General features: G+C 41.2%; 1 protein-coding gene and 1 long non-coding RNA gene across 2 annotated transcripts; one reads left to right on the top strand and one right to left on the bottom strand.

Annotated features, from left to right (window-relative positions):
* Positions 1-2,082: 2,082 nt before the first annotated feature.
* On the bottom strand, positions 2,083-4,186 carry LOC115612249. Its single transcript, XR_003992915.1, has 3 exons — positions 3,865-4,186; positions 3,650-3,727; positions 2,083-2,697 (listed from the first exon to the last, which is right to left on the bottom strand). It is a non-coding gene; the product is annotated as an uncharacterized LOC115612249 (long non-coding RNA).
* RWDD3 (RWD domain containing 3) lies at positions 4,083-14,458 on the top strand. Its single transcript, XM_030496289.1, has 4 exons — positions 4,083-4,371; positions 10,247-10,731; positions 11,441-11,556; positions 11,656-14,458. Exons 1-4 carry the CDS (start codon positions 4,287-4,289, stop codon positions 11,768-11,770), a joined length of 801 nt encoding a protein of 266 aa, XP_030352149.1. The 5' UTR covers positions 4,083-4,286; the 3' UTR covers positions 11,771-14,458.
* Positions 14,459-18,823: the final 4,365 nt, after the last annotated feature.

Raw genomic sequence — 18,823 nt, 5'->3', positions numbered from 1 at the left:
ACTCTAGTGTCAAAGTGTGGGGAATAATAACTAATGTGCCAAAGTTCAAAAGATGGAGGTGCAGATACTCAGGTTACTGGAGCTCAGCAGCTAAAATTGCAGGAACTGGTAAACTAAGGAGTACTGCTCTTCCTAGTGCTGTGTTTCTTCATGGAGGGTAGAAATGCCCCTTTCAGCAATACCATTCCTTTACTTTTTAAAGAGATCTGTCCCCAACATTTACTAAATTAAATGACACTTTAGTTCTTTGTCTCTCTTTGCTTACACCTGGAGGAAAATCCATGTAGTAATGTTCCACAAGCAGATGTACTTGATGTGGAAGCTGAACTTATTGTGAAGGTAGAATATACTGCTCATGAGCTGTGCTTATGTCTTCAGTATCATACCTTTCCCTACCCACAAGTATCTTTACATATGTTCTCTTTGAAAATAGATAGCATTGCTAGTTTTCAACGAAGTTTTAGTAGGCAACTTCATGTATTTTTACTCTGTGTTGTTTGTTATTCTGTCTTGCTTTGTACAAGGTAAATTGTAGGCAAAGATCTATATGTAGTGAATCAAGTAAGTATTGATTCTCCTGGCAATGTTAGTAATAACAGGAACCTATGGGCATACCAGATATGTCATCATGTAAAAAGAATCATTTTTAGTTTGCATTAGATGGTTAATCACTTTTATGTGCATTTCCTTCAAGAAAAACTAATAGCTTGCCAAACTCCTAAAGAAAGAATCTTAAATTCTTTTATGAATGTGACAGATGCATCTATTTGGACTTACTACTTGTGCATCAAATTCTATAGAAGCCTGTGGGCAGAGTACTAGTCTTGACTCCAAACCTAAACGTGTGGCCTTGAGCGTGTGTGAAATGATGCATTATTTACATAGAATCATAGAATGGTTTGGGTTGGAAAGGACCTCAAGATCATCCAGCTCCAACCCCCTGCCACGGGCAGGGACACCTTCCACTAGAGCAGGTTGCTCCAAGCCCCTGTGTCCAACCTGGCCTTGAACACTGCCAGGGATGGGGCAGCCACAGCTTCTCTGGGCACCCTGTGCCAGCGCCTCAGCACCCTCACAGGGAAGAGCTTCTGCCTTAGATCTGACCTGAACTTCCCCTGGTTCAGTTTGAACCCATCACCCTTGTCCTGTCGCTCCAGTCCCTGATGAAGAGTCCCTCTCCAGCATCCTTGTAGCCCCCTTCAGACACTGGAAGCTGCTCTGAGGTCTCCACGCAGCTTCTCTTCTCCAGGCTGAACAGCCCCAATGTTCTCAGCCTGTCCCATACAGGAGGTGCTTACCAGTGAACTGCTCATCCCAAAGGCAGCAACTCACAAGCCACGTCTGCATATTTGCAGCTTGGGTTCGTGTTTTTTTGACTGGAATCTGAGTGAATCCAGTTTTCAAAGGATAATGGAAATTCATTGGAAGTACTGGGATTGTTATTAGGCTTCATTAACAAAAAAATAGTAATTAAAAGAACAGTTTCCTTTGCTGATGCTCAGTGCAAACTACAGCCTCTCTTATCAAAGAGAAAACATCACATTTGTTTCCAACGTAAGATGACAAAAAACCCAAGCAATGATTTTTGTTTTCCAATGTTTTGCCAATTTTGTGGCAACTACAGAAAGTTTTAGCTGTGTTTCTAACATGCTGCTGCTCTTGCCTCCAGCTTCTGAAGCCTGTGACCCCATAAACCTCCTGTCTATAGAGACAGCTAATGCTTTAATTGATCATTAGTAGACTTTCAAAATGAGTTTCCTTCTGCCAAAAGATTAAATGTCTTAGGGAATTGACTTAGAGCAGTTTGATGCTTGGAGGATAAATGCAAGTGCCTTTGAAAAGCACTGCTAGAGCACAAATCCTTGAAAAGCTTGCTTCGAAAATACTTAAAAGGAAAAGTAATAGAAAAGATTTTTCCTCTGATTTGTATTTTTTTTCTCAAATGGGAGGAGGTTTTTTTATGTATCAGTGTGAATTCATTAGTTCATTTTCAAGAACCAAAGAGCAAAACCTCACGCAAATGTTGAATTGAACCTTAGAACAAGAACATACAAATATTGGCAGCTTTAATTTGCAACGTCATTTTTTTTTGCTAAATGTATTTATTCCAACTTTAAAAAACATGCTTTGGGCCGAAAGAAAAAAGATGATGAAAACTTTTTTACTACCTGTGCTTGAGAATACTGAGGAAAAACAGCTCTGTGTTTTACCACAATTACAGGGGTTGCTTCTCCTTCTGTTGCCTTTAAACTTTTGCCCTTTAGCTTATTTGGAGCGATTTTTACAGGTTTTCATGTTGCTTTCTCTTTGCCATTTTAGGCACAAGCCACTTTTGGGAAAACTTCTACTATTGCGGCAACGCTCAAGAGTTGTTATTGCAGAACTAATGGCTTCTTTCTTTGTATCTGAAAAAAATCAGTGCTCGTTAGCTCTGTTTAAAACAGGTTTAGGTGGCAAGAATACCATTCTGCCTGCATTAGAGCTGTCAGCGTTGCTGTAGCAGAAAATACAGGGCCTGCAGCAGCCCTACAGCAGTGCCAAAAGGTGGATGTGACTTGTGTTGCAGAGGTGAGGTTATGGGTTCCTCGTTAGTCTTTGTCTTGGGACCCCAAAATGGGCAACTGCAGTGATTTTGAGACTCTTCCGAGTGGTTCTTTAACGCCTTCCAGAGTAGTGGTTGCTGAGATGGGAGAGCGGCTGGCATAGAAATGATGGTTAAAAGATGTAGATAGATGTTCCAAATTTACATTTTGTCCCCAAAATGTCTGTCTCCTCCTCCTCTCTTATTTGCCACTCAGGAAAACAGGTACAAACACAGAGTTTTCTGTAAAATCACTAGTGGTTGTCGGCACAGCACCTAATTGATTTGGGCCATGGTTATAGTGAGTGGAAAGCAAAGGATACTACTTTTGCAAGTAACACTGGGAAGATTAATCTTTGCTACGAATGAAAGGTTGCATTCTGTTTGCCTTGTCAGGCAAAGTGGAAAAGGCTGGTATCATCAGTGGCATATTGATTTATGACAGGATGCTGGAGCTGGTTTAATACAGGCTGACTCTAAAAAGCAAGTTCTTTTATAACTTTTATTTGCCACATTGATAAGAAAGCATCCTTTTAGAGCAATGAATATGGCTGATGTTATTCTATCAAACACTGCAATGTTTGAAGAACCCATAGGAAAAAAAAAAAGAGGGAAAATAAGATCTTGAATTCCAATTTAATAATACAGGAATATGAAGGCCAGATTGTAACTGTAGAAGTTCATTTCAAATTTAAATATTTAGCATTTTCACCAGTCTGCGAATACAAGGAAATTTATTACATTAAGATGGAATTTAGATCTTTGACATGAAGCTGATATTTTCATAGCGTGAAAAATATCAAGCTGACATTATACTGTCTCATTTGATGACTTCCAAATGTCAGAGTGCAGTAACTTATTCATAGGGACCTCCATGTCTGGTGATAGTGTCAATTTAAAAGACATTTACATCGACTTTTTTTATTTAAACATGTAAAATGGAATATGCAAAGTGGGTGAAGAGAAGGGGGGGGGAAGACGAGGGGCAAGAAAGTTCTTAATAATAGAATGAGGCACTTTTAAGGCTAATTTCCAGTGGAGCCTTGTGACAGCAGCGTGGACTCCTACCTGGCAGTGCTTCTGACAGCCCCCGTCTTCCTTCCCTTCCTTATGCCCCTCATTCCCAGCTCAGCACTCCGATGTTTCCTGTTATTCCAACAGAATTTAGGAGATTAAAATTAGCATGATGTGTTTTCCCGGAGAAAGTAAACCATTCTCCCTTCCTTTTAAAAGCTATTTGTAATAACGGGAGATGCGGAGTATTGCTTTTGAGGTGGTTATACCTGGGTTAATGAGACCGCTGGCTGGAGGAGACCTGTCAGGTGGCTGTTAACAGAACTATGGAGTTGAATACAAACAACGTAAATCTATATTGTGGTAAAACTCCATGTAAGCGCGTTCATTGTCCACACGCCGAGGACGGGCGGGTTATTCCCTTCGGTGTGTCAGAGCCTGCCATGCGGAGCTGTGCACCGCGGAGCGGGCAGCGCGGCGCCGCCTCACACCGCCGCCATGTTTTGTGCTGAGGGAAAGACCCTCTCGCCGCCGCCGCCGCTGATGCTGCCCGTTGCCGCCCGGCGCTTCGGAGGCTGCGGGGCTGCTCGCCACCGGCGTCGAGGGGCAGAGCGGGGCGAGGCCGCCGGCGGCACCGTCCCCGAGGCCCGGCCCTGCAGCCGGCAGGAGGCGCCGCCCCGCAGCCGCCGCCATGTCGGAGCTGGCGCTGGAGGAGCTCTCGGCTCTCGCCGCCATCTACTGCGAGCCGGACGCCTGCGAGGTGCTGGCGGTCTCAGGTGAAGGCGGCCGCGGGTCGTGCCGCTTGGCAGGGTCTCACCCCGGGGGAATCCGCTCGCTGCCCCGCACATACCTCGACGGGAAGCGGCTCACAGGGGGCTGCCCAGCGGGGCAGCGCCGGCTCAGGCGCTTGCTGTTAGTGGCAGCGCCAAGGATGGGTCCCTTCCCGCCCGTCCCTGTGTCTTCGCTGTTTGCAGGGGACAAATCCCAGCGGGTCCTACTCGTTTGTAATTAGCGAGTTTCTTAATCGCAGCTGTTTGCAGTGCACGCTGGAACTTGCAGTAGGTGAAGGGCAGCCGTGGGAATGGGCTGGAGCCTATTTAGGTGAATCATGGAATGGTTTGGGTTGGAAAGGACCTTAAAGATCATCTAGTTCCAACCCCCTGCCATGGGCAGAGAATAAGTATCTCATGCGTGTAACAAGAGTGGGTATTTATCCTGTAATATTTCATAGGGGTGCAGCTACTGCTATGTGTGAGAAGCTTTGGGTCATCTCTGTCTCTTTCTGCAGGTAAGGTGATAATCTGGGCCTTACGATGTACCAGATTCTCCAGGTTCATCAGTACGTGTATGGCTGTAGGTTTACAGGGCACTGAGGCTCATCTTTCATGTTTGCTGCGGGTGGGAGGCTGAGATGTGTAGTGTTGGCTCCCATCAGCTGCTGGCTGCTGCACCAGCCATGGTGGCTGATGGTCACATAGAATAGAGGAGGTGACTTTCAACAGTGCTGTGAAGATGCTCCTCCTGAGTAAATCTCGGTAGTTCCAACAGCAGTTACTGTCAGCCTTAAAGGAAGTGTCAAGTGGGATATGCGAGTGTTGTGTGTGTTTGGATACAGAGCGTAAGTAAATTTCGCTTAGCGCCTACCACACATGTGGGAACTCTTATCTAATTTGTTGTAGATACAAGTAATGTGCATGTTTTCTCTATCATAGAGAATATGCTATGACCATATCATATTCTCTATGATAGATGTGATTATTATACCGTATTCATATTTAGTTTATGGTCATAAACCATATCATATAGCCATAAACTAACACACAAGTTTCACCTCATCGTGAGGAAGAACTTCTTTATGTGAGGGTGTCAGAGCCCTGGCACAGGCTGCCCATGGGGGTTGTGGAGTCTCCCTCTCCGGAGACATCCCAAACCTGCCTGGACATGTTCCTGTGTGCCCTGCTCTGGGTGGCCCTGCCTTGGCAGGAGTTGGACTGGGTGATCTCCAGAGGGCCCTTCCAACACTGATGATCCTGTGATTCTGTGATCACTGATTGTTCCCTGGTGTCTTGGGAGCTATTGCAGCATGCTGCCTAGTTCCCTAACGGAGCAACAGGCAGCATCCTTGGTTGGACAGCAGTGAAGTCCTGGAGAATGCGATTAAACGTGGATCTACTGGCCTGCCATTGGATTTTGTGTGTGTATTTTGTTAGCCCAGGAGAGTGAGGATTGATGAGGAAACGCTTTTTTTACTGTGAGGGTAACCGAGCACTGGAACAGGTTGCCCAGGGAGGATGTGGAGACCTGGATGTTGCCCTGAGCAGTGTGCTAGAGGTGGCCTTGCTTGAGCAGGGAGGTTGGACAAGATGATCTCCAGAGATCCCTGCCAGCCTCAACCATCCTATAAAATAACATGTGGCTGCTCTTGAGTGACTCACTTGAACAGAAAAGTTACTAGGAAATTAATTGAATAAACCTCAAACTTTTATTTAGAAACAGGTGAAATAGATTTGCACAGAACAGCACGGTGGTGATTTGAAAAGAGGACTTTGTGTGTAGACAGCCTGAGAGGGATGAAGACATGAGTGTCTGCATGGAGCACAAGTAACTAGGGTGGTCTAAAAGCAGGGTTGTTCTGTGTCTAGGTCTGCATGACACACCTCTTGCTCCAGTGTAGGGCTGTAATTCTGCCATTTTAGTTTGCGATTGTTGGTTTTTTTTGGAGTTATATTTTTAAAACCCGACTGATGAAATGTTTCAAGTGAGTTTTATTTTCTTAAAAGTCAAAAAGTTCAGGGCTTTTATTTCGGGCGTCGTTTGAAAATACAACATCCAGGCTTAGCAGACGTTTCACTTTAAAAATGTGAACATATCTGAACATTGCATATGCACGTCTGTTCCCCCAAAGCTGTTAGAGAAATATGTGCGCATCCTTCTCTCTGCTTTATATACAGGAAAATGGGTTTGTGTTTAAGTTACCGGGATGTAAAAGACACAGAAACCTTCCTGGAACATAAAGGGAAGTGCCACAAGTGCCCAGCAGGAACAGGCTATTATATTTATATTGATGTTATGTGACCTTGCAGGGCCTTTAGCCAGGCTGTGTTCATGATATGTTAGGATCATGTGTATTTGGTTGTTCTCCATCGTTTTCTGCTGGAATAGAAAAGATTATTTACAAGAATTATTATTGGTAGTTTTCTTACTTCAGGAATTCACTTCTTCTTTACGTTGGAGCTGCAGAATCCTTTAGTTTGTATGCAATTAACTTATGTTTGCTTTATGTCTTCAAACCATACAAATTGACATTGACAAACGGTGCACAGAAGTAACTTCCAGTAGGACTGTTATGTTATGCTGTCTCTAATACATGAAGAGTAATTTGCGTGTAGATCCACAGCATCAAAAGGGAGACCATTGGGGATTTATGGTTTTGAGGAATGTAGGAGAATGCTTTTGCATGTCTCCTGGTAAGCTAAAAACTTTGGCTTTCTGGAATCGAACAATGAAGTATTCCGAATGTAAAATGTGTTTTTATCAAAACCAATGTGTTGCTGCATTTAAATAAACTAATTACAGCATATCTTTTTTACCTTACGTATCTATTTACAAAGATCAGTGTTACAGATGGAAATCCATAATGTACTTGTTAATCTGTTCTCTTCTGGTCTGCTCACCAAGCTTCCTATAAAAATATATTTATATATTCGAAGCTTGTACGTTAGTAGGTGCCATTTTCTGAATGTAAAAATAGACTGCATGTGTTGCATAAAATGCCTTTGGGCAGGAGAGGAGGGGGATATCTGTCTGCTTGACATGGAGCATAAGAGAAAATCTGAAGTATGCTAGAGCTAAATATACTGATAAGCATGCAGCTATGGGGGGAAATGAGTTAAAATGCAGGGAGTTTAGTCTTAGTAGCACATTAAATGCCAGCAGAATGGTCATACCCAAGCTTTTTATTTCAGAAATCATCACTGTTTTGCTGGGAAGACAACTCAGACCTGGTAGCTTGTGCAAACAAAGGAGTTACTGCTCCGGCACCTCGTTGTGTGCTCTGCTCTTTGTTCTGCTGGGCGGCTGCAGCGCTGGTGCAGAAAATGGGCTGGATGCTGGGACGTTGAAATAAACTTTAGATGCTGTAGCCCCACAGACGTTTCAAACCAATTCTCCTTGTCAAAAGTAAGTCTGAAGCAGATGTAAATGAGCACGGCTCAGGGTGATACACACACCTTGGGATTCGAGGCCGCGCTGCTTGCTTCGGATTAGTTCATCATCACAGGGAAAGGTGTGAGATTGTTGCAGGCTTAAAGATATGATCGCTGCAGCAGGAGGCCGTTGCCAAAGGGGCAAGGTTGGCCTGTCTGTTTATCCTGTAGTTACTTCTGAGTTGGTGAGATCTGGTATGGCAAGCGAGTGAAAAAACCCGAGGAGGATTATCAGAAAGGTAACGTGGTTTTCTGTCACTGTAATTAAGCTGGCAATAGAGTAGTGTTCTTCAACTCATTTATAGGATGTGCAATTTTACATTTCTTGGCAACATGGTTTAAGATAAAGTGATTCACAGGCAGGGATATAATCATACCATTCAGCCAGAGGCAGCCTGGCTGTGTACCTCGTGCGGCTGCCCTGTGCAAGGGGCAGCTGAAGGAGGTAGGTAACAGGCACTGTGTCTGTTTGGAGACCCTCCGTGGTGGCCAGGAGGGTCCCAGAAGGTTCAGTGCAGGCTTTTCTTCTTGTGTGTGGGGTTATGTGTACCGAGCCTAGCACAATGACAGAGGAATTACAGAGCATTGCTGCTGCCCACTAAGAAACATTTGTCAGGGCAGCAGAAGACACAGATTGGAATAGGAAGGCTTGAGGTCCTCCTGCCTAGCTACTCCCAGCGAGCAAGGGCCGCTTGCTGCCGGATGGATGATGTGGAAACTGGACTCTCTTCCAAGGCAGGTGCATTTCTGAGGAATAAACTTGCCTTAAGAATAATCTGGAACCTTTCATAGCATCTTAGAAGCCTGGAAACCACCTCCTGATGGCAGGGAATGAGGCTTTGAGGTGTAGTGCCTGTAGGTATGGGTATGGTTGGGTGTAATTTCGTTTAATTCACTGGGTTTGACTCTGTTTAGGTAGCAGTGGTTTGCTACCTAATGTTTGGAGACTGCTTCATGGTCTCCATGGTCAATAATCATGCTTGATTATTGGGTTTTGAGGGTTTGCTTATTTTGTGACTGCTCTGACCTAGAAAGTTCTTCCTATGAACCTGGAAGGAGGTTTGGAAGTCCTTTAAGCTCTCTAAAGTGCCTCTGTCTGCTCAAGTCACTTTTAGCTTCTTTCACTTATTTAGTAGGGTTCAGATAGAAAATCATAGAGAGCACTAAGGTTGGTTAGCAGCATCAGCAATACTAAAACATAATGCAAATGACTGTCATGTAAAGGAAGGTAAGATAAGGTAGAGGGAGAAAAAGGCAAGTCACTTCAAAAGAGCTCCTCTGAAACTCAGCTCTACTCTAATCTGCCTTTCAGATCTGGCTTCTCCTGCCCTCATAGAATGAATCAACCTGACATTTTAGCAGTTTTTTTTAAAGGAAAGGGGTGAAGTGCTTGAAAGACATCAAAGGAGTGAAGCAGAGAACATCTGAAGAAGATCATCTTTTATCTGATACCCTGTTTCTTCATGGCAGAGGACCAGAAGTAGGTTAGGTCTTTGTCCCCACTTTTCACTTTATGAGGTTTTGTATTGTTTTTCTATGAATCATGTTTTAGTCAAGGTTTTATGGCAGGAATTACCATACATAACTTTCATATTCAGCATCTTTGATATGTGATTTATCAGGAGGATGTCTTCTGCCCTTCCTGCTACATACTGGATGTATCTCTTTCACTCTGGAAATAATTCTGTTCTAAAGTAGACCAACAACAGGTTTTGAGTAGATATGCAGGTGTATACACATACATGTATGTAAGTATATGCATATATATGCATGTATGTAGCATCTAGGCTCAGATGTACAACAGAGATGTTTTCATTATGTCAGTCCAACTGTTGCACACGTAGAGAAGTTGGCAGAACAGAATTAAGCAGATTTTATCTGAAAGTTGTAGGGGATAAAGAATCCTCGTTTTTTTGTATTCCAAGTCTCTCTTTAGGGTGGAACTGCTTTTGAGTGGTTGTCTTTAAAAATACCCAGTACAAGTCTATCTGCTTTGCACTCATATTGGTGTTAGAAGATTTACAGATTTCTCTAGGAGCAAAGTTGGGGCAGTGCTGACTCCATCCAGAAGAGTCTCTATTTTCAATTGTCCTCGCTGCTGCTATTGAGCTGTAGAAGCTGACTTATGTGTTTCTAAGAGAAGCAATTCTTTATTACTGGCTTGTCTAGACTTTGAAAGAGCCAAAAGGTGTGAATGTTTTTTAGAATGTGTTAATAACTTGCCTTTAGTATGGTATGGAAGTGTTCAATTTCAGGGTTCCCTGCAAATATAGGTTGAGCCATTGGTTGCAACCTCCCACCCCACAAAAAAAAACCCACACCCCTAATTTTATATAGACTGGCAGTCACTTGAGTTGAATTGTTAAAGAAAATGACATGAATTAATAACATATATGTATTTCAACTAAAAGCAATCTGTTAATGTTTATTTTTTGATTCTTTATAGAGACGCATGGAATCACATTCCGAATTCAAATCAGTGTGAAAGAACTGCTGGATACAGATGTACTTTTAAAGCTGCTATTTCACTTACCAGTCAATTACCCATCAACGCTACCGGATATTTCTGTTAGCTCAGACCAGCTTACGAGGGCCCAATGTGTGGACGTGAAAGATAAATTACTTGAACAAGCAAAGAAGCATCTTTCCGAACCCATGGTACACGATCTGATTCTTTGGGTACAGCAGCATCTTAAATCTGTCATGAAGCAATCAGCAACAGTTTGCCATGAAAAAACTACTTTGTCAAAAGGAACAAGTGCAGAGGATGGTATCTGGATGCTCCTTTTGCATTTAGATCACATGAGAGCCAAGGCAAAATATGTCAAAACTGTGGAAAAATGGGCTTCGGATCTAAGGCTGACTGGAAGACTGATGTTCATGGGCAAGATAATATTGATTCTTCTTCAGGGTGACAGGAGCAACATTAAGGTGCAGGAGCAATGAATGTTGACTAGTTCTATTGATTTACCACTGAAACCTATGTGTCTGAATATTTTGTGTGTGTTTTGCTAAGATTAACAATTTGGAAGCAAATTGATCATTAGGAGAATAGGAAGTCCCAGCAACTTCATGCTGTATTTAAGGAAAAAAAGGTATTCTATGAGAAAGAAACCAGTGATACCTGTAGACCTGTGACCTGTACTGCTTTGCTTCCCACTGTAGTTAGACCCCTGTATTCCCTGTGTATCCTGACTGTAATATGCCTAGGTTCAGTCTCCTGTGTTTCCCAGCTGCCTCAGGAAACAGAATATTTGTGATTAGAAATAAATAGCAGATTTATTTCTAGCTCATTACTGTCTCTTTTCTTGCCCTAGACCACATGGTGCTCCTAGTGCACGCCTGGGCTTTGAACTTCTGTCTGTACTTGAGAACTCCCACTGCATTAGGCAGCTTTTTGTGGTGATATTAAAGGAGAATGTTTTGACTTTTCAAACTCGTGCTCTAGATCACTGAAGACTGTACGTAACTTCAAGCTGATGAATAGAAACGGTCGTGCACTTTATGGGATGGGCACTTTCAAAGTCTGGTTGCTATGTGCTGAAAAAACCCTGTATGTTTTGTATAGATTTTTGCATTTTACTAAACCTCAAAGTTACTAAGGTGACATTTAATATTTTACTCTTTCTTTTTCGCCTAGGAGTACTTGATTCTTCAGAAAACTTCTAAGGTAGATGTGGACTCAAGCGGGAAGAAATGCAAAGAGAAAATGATTAGTGTCCTGTGTGAGACGAAAGTACAGGCGCAGCAGAAACGGTATAATTTAGTGGTGGTGTGGGTAGAAGAGTAACAGAATTGAGAATTATGTTCTAACAAATCTGGGCGTCTTCATGAGCTACCCATTTACAATTTCAGGTTTCAGACGTTTGAAGTCAAAGAATATCCAACGCTGGATGAGCTACAAAAGGAGTTTGAGACTGCAGGACTTACAGCTCTTTTCTCTGAGTTTGTGCCTCCTCTCTTGAAATAGAATTAAAAGAAAACACTGGACCTTTGAGCAAAGCAGTAGTAAACTGCAGGTGCTGATGCAAGATAAAAGGACTAATTTGGCAAGCAACGTTAAAGCTCTTCTGCAAAAAATGCCAGAAGTAGCCATCCTCGTGCAAGAAGGAGGAAGCAATTCATACATTAAGAACCAGTAATTTCTTGACCTTTATGTATTGATAACTTTTTCCAAGGAACGTGGAGTTAATTGTGATAACTGCATGGTAAGCATGAGAGATGGGGAAGAAATCATGTTAAAATAATAGTCTTCTAGTTAGACTCTGTTTTGCAATGCCTGTTTTTCAATGTTTTGAATTTTGTCTCTCATGGTGGTGGGTTTTCATAATGGCCTGCTAGAAAGCATGATTAATTTTGCTTTGAAAGCTTATATGAAGGAACTTCTATGAAAAGAATATCAAACACAGATTTGAATATGTGAGGACAACCTATTCTTAATATCCTTTAGGAGTTCATCTGCTAACTTCCCCTTCTCCATTTATTTGATTATAAATGCTGGACTGTTGATTTAAAGGAAAAACTCATGTCACTTGTGACCTGAAAAAAACTTCAAGTGTCTTTTTGAATGTTATTGTTCTAAAATGCACAAAAACACCTAAGTGGAGAACTGAAATTGATTAAAAACCTCAGGTAAAGCCAACTGTAATATTTTCTTTTGATAGTTTACAGATTCTTTTTTGCACTTGATCTGATTTTCCTGTCTGTGCATCTATAGATATCTTGATTCAATTAAAATGTCAGAGCAGTCTATATACAGACTTCAGTCTTGTGCCTCTCAAGGCTTCTGTCAAGTCTTCTGTCACTTGAGAAAATGGTAAGTTGTACACCCCGTTATAATTTCCTTACCTTTAGCTTTTGTACAGATTAAGTCGTGCAAAATCTTTTTGCTGAGGGGGAATTGGATACTTATTTTTTACAATTACTAATGTCCTTTGGTTTCTGTTTTACCTGATACCATTCTCTAGCAAGGCTAGATAAATTGTCCAGTAGTAGAAACTTTGAAGTCACGAGTATCTCAGTAACTAGCAATGCCATTTCAGTTTGTTTTAGCATGTAGCTAAACATGTGCTTTACTGCTCTCTAAACATCACTCCTAAAACCCAAACGTCTCATGTATTCTTTGTTAACTGAATAGATTTGATCAGTTCAGTGTAAACCAATTTCTCTCTGCTGTAATGGGGGAAGACTGGTACAATTTGGTTGTACAATTTGGTCTGGGAGATCATTAGGTAAGACACTGTGATTTCCAGTTTCAAACTCAAACCATATCTCTGTATGTATACTAGAAAAGCAGCTAAGGCAAACTATTAGAATTTGTAGGTTTTACTATTTGAGATACCAAATGCATAATGACTTGTAGACTATTGGAGGGTTTCTTAGTTTTTAAGTAATTTTCCTAATATGGAGTGTCTCCGATACTTACGTTGAATGTTATTTTCTGCACCGAGGTGTATTTAATAAGAGAGTAGCAAAAGGTCTTCTTAATGAGTCTTTTATGTGTCGCACATAGAGTACTTCATGCACAGCAGAAAACAGACTGGTTTAGACAGGTTTTACAAATCTGTTCTGTGTTATTTTGAAATGGCTTCTGGAGACAAATGGAATTTTCTATCACTTTAAATGTATGTGAAGATGAAGTTTCACTTTTCTAAAGAAGAATAATACAGAAGTATATTTCAAATATTAAAATAATATGTATTTTAAATATTAGTTTTCAGAATTAAGCTGTTCTCAGTTCAAATATCTATGTTGAAAAACCATGTGTCAGTGGAGTAGAAAGCCTTGAGAAGATGCAAAGGCTCTTTCCTTACTCTCTGTGATAGATCTGAAATGTACAGTGTAAGAAAATGTCATCAGTGTCTCTCTACAAATCTTAATGTTGTAAGGTTTTGCCAGATGGATTTTCTTTTCTCAGCCAGATCTTTACTTTAAAATGCTCCACTTTTCTGGGAAGAGAATAGCAAGGTACTTTAGCACAACCTCTATCACAATCTTGGCCATTAGAGTCTAGCTGGGGCCTTACCCAGCATGCATATCAATCAGTTGTGTATGCTTTTGGTTGATTTGGGGAATTGGGGTGAATAGCATACCTAATCGTGTGATCCCAAGCTGCATGTGACTGCAGAAATAACTGAGGCACACAGTTGTGGTCATCTTTCTGGAAAGATCAGATGCAGATTCTCCAAACTGTTCTTTCCTACTATCCAAGCTATTGTAATTAGCTGCATAAGAAAAGCTGTTTGTAGGGTCAATGGTTGCCAGTTGCACTTGGATATAAACTCATGTATTTTCTTGAATATTGCTGCCTGGTGCCTTCTTGGTTAATTATTTGGTGAGAGCCAGCATTCTGGAAAGGCTAAGTAAAAAAGTAAGAGCAGATTACAATTAGGTAGGTTGCAGTTGTCTTCTATCTGTGCTCGTCGTCTTATCAAATGAAGTTGTTCTAAGAAGCTGGATGATTTCTGTGATTTCAGGAGTTGTAAAAAGCAGTTTATACAATGGACTTTTATCATAGTTGAATTTGCTACTCACTAACTTACATTGGACAAATCAAGTCCAGTGTAGGAAAGGACTGGAGGTTTTTTGCTTTGGTTTGACTTGCTTCAGGAGAATTACAAATGTGATCAGCTTGATACTGTTCAGACAGCAGAGAACATGAAAACTGATGACAGTCTGATTCTGTCAAAGCAGATGCTTTTGCCTACCTGTCAATCAGTCACTTAGTTTGAAGGGTAGGGGGAGATCTTGTGTTCAGACAAGTAAACAAATATTTTTAAAGGTTGTTCTTTTGGAAGGATGTTGCAGTTGTCTGTTCACTGAGGGCTTGTTTGCATCTATGGTAAAAAGAGATGGGCAAGCCTCTCAGCCCCTGGGGCACAAAAGTCATTGAGATGCTTACTGCGGTGCATGTTCCTGCCCTCCAAGGGAACTGAAGCAGACACAGAAGAACAACACTCAGGGAAACAAAGTCCTGAGAATCCTTTAAAGAATGCCTATCAGTGTCCTCATAATCCTTTAAAGAATGCCTATCACTAACTAAGAAGTTAGTGAAGTGTATATAGCTATTGGAATCAGACAATTCAATTGCAAGGAAAAAGCAATCCATAAAGAAAAAGAAATGGTTTGGCAAATAAGAAGCTAGCTTTCTTGTGGATACTGTATTACAATTAGTTCCTCAAACAGCAGGGTTAGTAAAGCCTTGCTTCCTGTGGACTTCCTTGCAGAAGACTCATGCCTGATGGTGCTCTCCCAGGTGAGTTCCCCAATGCCTCATATTGATTGTGTTCTCTGCAGAAATCATTAAAGTCTCAGTAGCATTTTTCTTCACTGCTAGCTGTTTTCATCAAAGCTGTAGGTTCTTGGTTTCTTTCAGGCTGTTAACCTCTCATTTCAGTTGAAAGGAGTCAAATTAAAGAGTTGGGGAAGAATTGTGTAGCATAACTGTAGTTTCCTTTGAAAATCAGGCAGAAATCAAAGCAGTGGCAATAGGACTGACAACTTGACGATCCAAGTTTTTAGGACAGAACTGAGGTTTGCTTGGTCTTTTTGAATCCCTTGGCTTATTAAGTGTGAAGAAAACCCCAAACCCAACATCATCCCTATTTGCCCAGTTGTTTTTGCATGAATACATCGCATCCAAAGCATCCATAGCATCCATTCTGATCCTGGAGAGACGTGCTGGTTCTGCAGGAGGGTGTGCTAAGCAGCAGTTGAATGAATGCTTTGGGTGAGCATCTGCCAGTCTCTAGAAGAGGTGGTCCTGGCTGTGCCAGGCAGGTTTGTTGGAGAACTGTTCACTTTTTCTGCTCCTTTCATATGATTCATGAGTGTTGTATGTCTGCATTTTCTGTGGTGTGAGAAGAAGGATGCTCTGGTCATTTGAGGAGCACTTCTCTCATTATGTGGCATGTGTAAACTGGAGTGGCTGAAAGGACAACATGAGATTCAGGTGATTTTTACTATTACATGCAACGTCAGGTCTTGGAACTACTACACCAGAATAGTGATGTCTGTGGAAACAAGGACATTGGAGTGCTAACAGATTCAATTACTCAATTCTGCAAGAAATCAAAATTTCTACTTCTTAGTATTGCGTTTATTATCATCATCTCTTGGAAAGAAACTTTTATGAGCAGCACATACAATGAAGTAGCCTACCACTCAGGAGAATGGATAACGGTTGGACTTGATCTTCAAGGTCTTTTCCAACCTAGTTGATTCTATGATAACTTCAGTGGAAGTAATGCGAAGTTCCAGAGGAGGGGAATACTTTTAATGGGGGACATCATCACTGTTGGGAATTCACCAGCTTTTTTAACTTACCTAGTCTCACTGAGACTTTCATTCTTGCCCCCTGCCCCTAATCCCCCTCCCTACTTGTTAGTTGCTGTTACAGGGAGGATGAGACAATGTAAGAACTCATAGATGAAAATCCTTGATATAATAAATTAAAAAAATGGAGAGTAGATTTGATTGTTTTGTGAATAAGGCTGATTTTTGGGGTTTGTAGTTCTATCTGACTTTCCTATAAGATGATTATTTGCTGCTTATTTATAGTTTAATAAAGCCTACATATGGATGATTTAGAACCCAGTGTCCCTTGGTCTTTTCAGCTTTATCTATGAAAATACAAACATAATCATGTTATAGTTCATGTGAAATCAGATGATGAAATGGTACACTCACTGTATTTCTGCCAGAGTTTGAGACTAAAATTGCTTATATTATGAAATAGTGCAATTTCTGGAATCAATTTTCATATATTTTATAGTGATATTAAGCATTATCACGCTGTCTCTTTGTAACACATGCAACACTGGCAGCACTCTGTTCTGGTTTTATCTTTTAAATGTATGCTTAATTTTATCTTATGCAAGAGTTAGTGTTTATCTGCTTAATTATAGACATAAATGGAACTTGAAAAGTAAATCTGCTAATAGCATTTTGCAGTTATTGTTCTGTGCTATTTTCATATATTGGCTTTTATATTAGTTTGTGTTTTCTACCCTCCAAGTATGAACCTGCAGTGAAGAGAACTCTTCAGTGACAGAAAAATTTGCCTAAAAGACGTTAATTTAAGGAATTCTTTAGACTCTAAAAATTAATCCATTAATATTTTCAGTTAATTATGCATTCAGGTGCTTTAATTTTATGCTAATCAGGCAACAATAATTGCACTTTTGATTTTCTTTGTGTTTATTAATATAATACAAGTAATCTGTTTGTATCCTGCATTAGAACATAGCTGATCATGGAAATGGGGTCAATATTTTACTGATATTTCCCATTATAAATATCTGTGATTCATGATATGTGCGCATTGTTATCTACTGCAACTTGAATGCAAAGAGTCGTTTTAGGATGAAGCTTGATAGAAGAGATCTCTGCATGAGAACAACTCTACTTTGGGCTGCTTCTCCTATTGTCACCTTTTACATTCCTGCAAATGAGAAACGGAGACTGATTTCTGTGGGAAGTAGTCAACTGATGCCAGTTTTCTTGAGCTGAACTTAACAGGCCAACTCACTGTGTTACATGCACTAGATCTTGATACCTGCTGGTTGGTGGTGGGGTACTCTCTAGGCCTTTGGCTTTTGGCAACATCTAACTGCTCTGCTGAAGCAATTAGTTGGCTAATTCGTGATGTAGAGAATTGAGGGAGCTAATCTCACCTATGCAGAAAGCATTTGGCTGCTACTTGATGGAGTTTTACATCGAGAGAGCTGCCTGGGACTCACTTTATGTTAGTGCCAGGGGCTGATAGCCTAAAGTTTACACTTGCTCTAGTCACAGAGCAAAATTAGGGTCATAATTTTAAGACTGAAGGTGCTAAAATCAATGTACCTTTACCATTCTTGGGATGCACTTAGGAAGAAAATCAGTGCAAAATGATTTTGTTGGTCTCTGATCGATCACTAATCTGTAGTAGCATACAGAGGCAAGGTACATTTTTATGAGTGTTGATGCTATGGGTACCTCTCAGTCAAGATAATATAAAAAGCAGTTCTTTTTTAAAGTAAGATAACTGAGTTATGTGCGAGAACAGCGTCCACGTGAGACACTGAACAGAAGCTGAGCTGTACAGATAGAGCTATGCCAGAGGCTGATTTTTATTTGGTCAAGTGGAGGTGTTAGGAAGGAACAGGCAGCAATAAGAACGCTGGTGATGTGGCTCTTGGAGAAGGCAAAATAAAGGTCTTTTTTGGATTGAACTCTCTGGAAAGAGGTTTGGGAATATGAGCAAAGAAATTGCTACGGTATCCAAGCTTCAAGTAGAAATGCCTGAAATAAATACACAGCTTCATTGTAATTTTCTCTTTTTAGCAGGGACTGTGTGTAGAACTGAGAACAAGTAATGGAAGTTTCATGGGTGCAGAGGTGACTAACTGCACTCAGGAGCTGTAGGCTGTCTGCAAAGGAATTAGAGCAATTCCTAGAAACTTTCCTCAAACGACCCAGGGACGACAGAGGCTGTGTTGGGGCAACAACCTCCAGAAGTCTTCTAAGACTGGGAAACCAGGCTGTGGGAGCTCCATGTGGTTGGGAAGACGCATGGAAGAGGTGACCAGCAGCTCCCAGGATCACATTATCTTCAAATATGAGCATTCTGGAAAGTAAGGACTAAGAGGGTTGACACATCACTTTCAGGGGAAAATAATGTCTGCTCATATGTGGAATCAGAGAACACAGGTAAGTGTTTAATTTTATGAGACTTCTGCATTGGTATTATAGAGACGTGGTGTGATCCTCGCTCAAATGGTGCATAATGTCTTGGGATGTGAACTGATATACAAGAATCAGTTTGGATTATAATAGTCAGTGGCATTACAAGCTTTCAGTGCTGCAAACCTATTCTGGATCAAGGGTTTGCTATGGCATTAAGAGCCACCACGTAAGTATGGGTTAGACAAGGCACATCTAATAAGAGCAAAAATGGGAGGGAAAGAAAATATTCCACTGGAATGGCTACAAGAGTTCCAGAAAATTGAGTTTCTGAGGTGCTGGTATGGCAAAGGAGAAC

The sequence above is a fragment of the Strigops habroptila genome, chromosome 8 (assembly GCF_004027225.2).
Source record: "Strigops habroptila isolate Jane chromosome 8, bStrHab1.2.pri, whole genome shotgun sequence".
NCBI classification, from domain to species: Eukaryota; Metazoa; Chordata; class Aves; order Psittaciformes; family Psittacidae; genus Strigops; species Strigops habroptila.
This window is presented reverse-complemented; position numbering and strand designations above follow the sequence as displayed.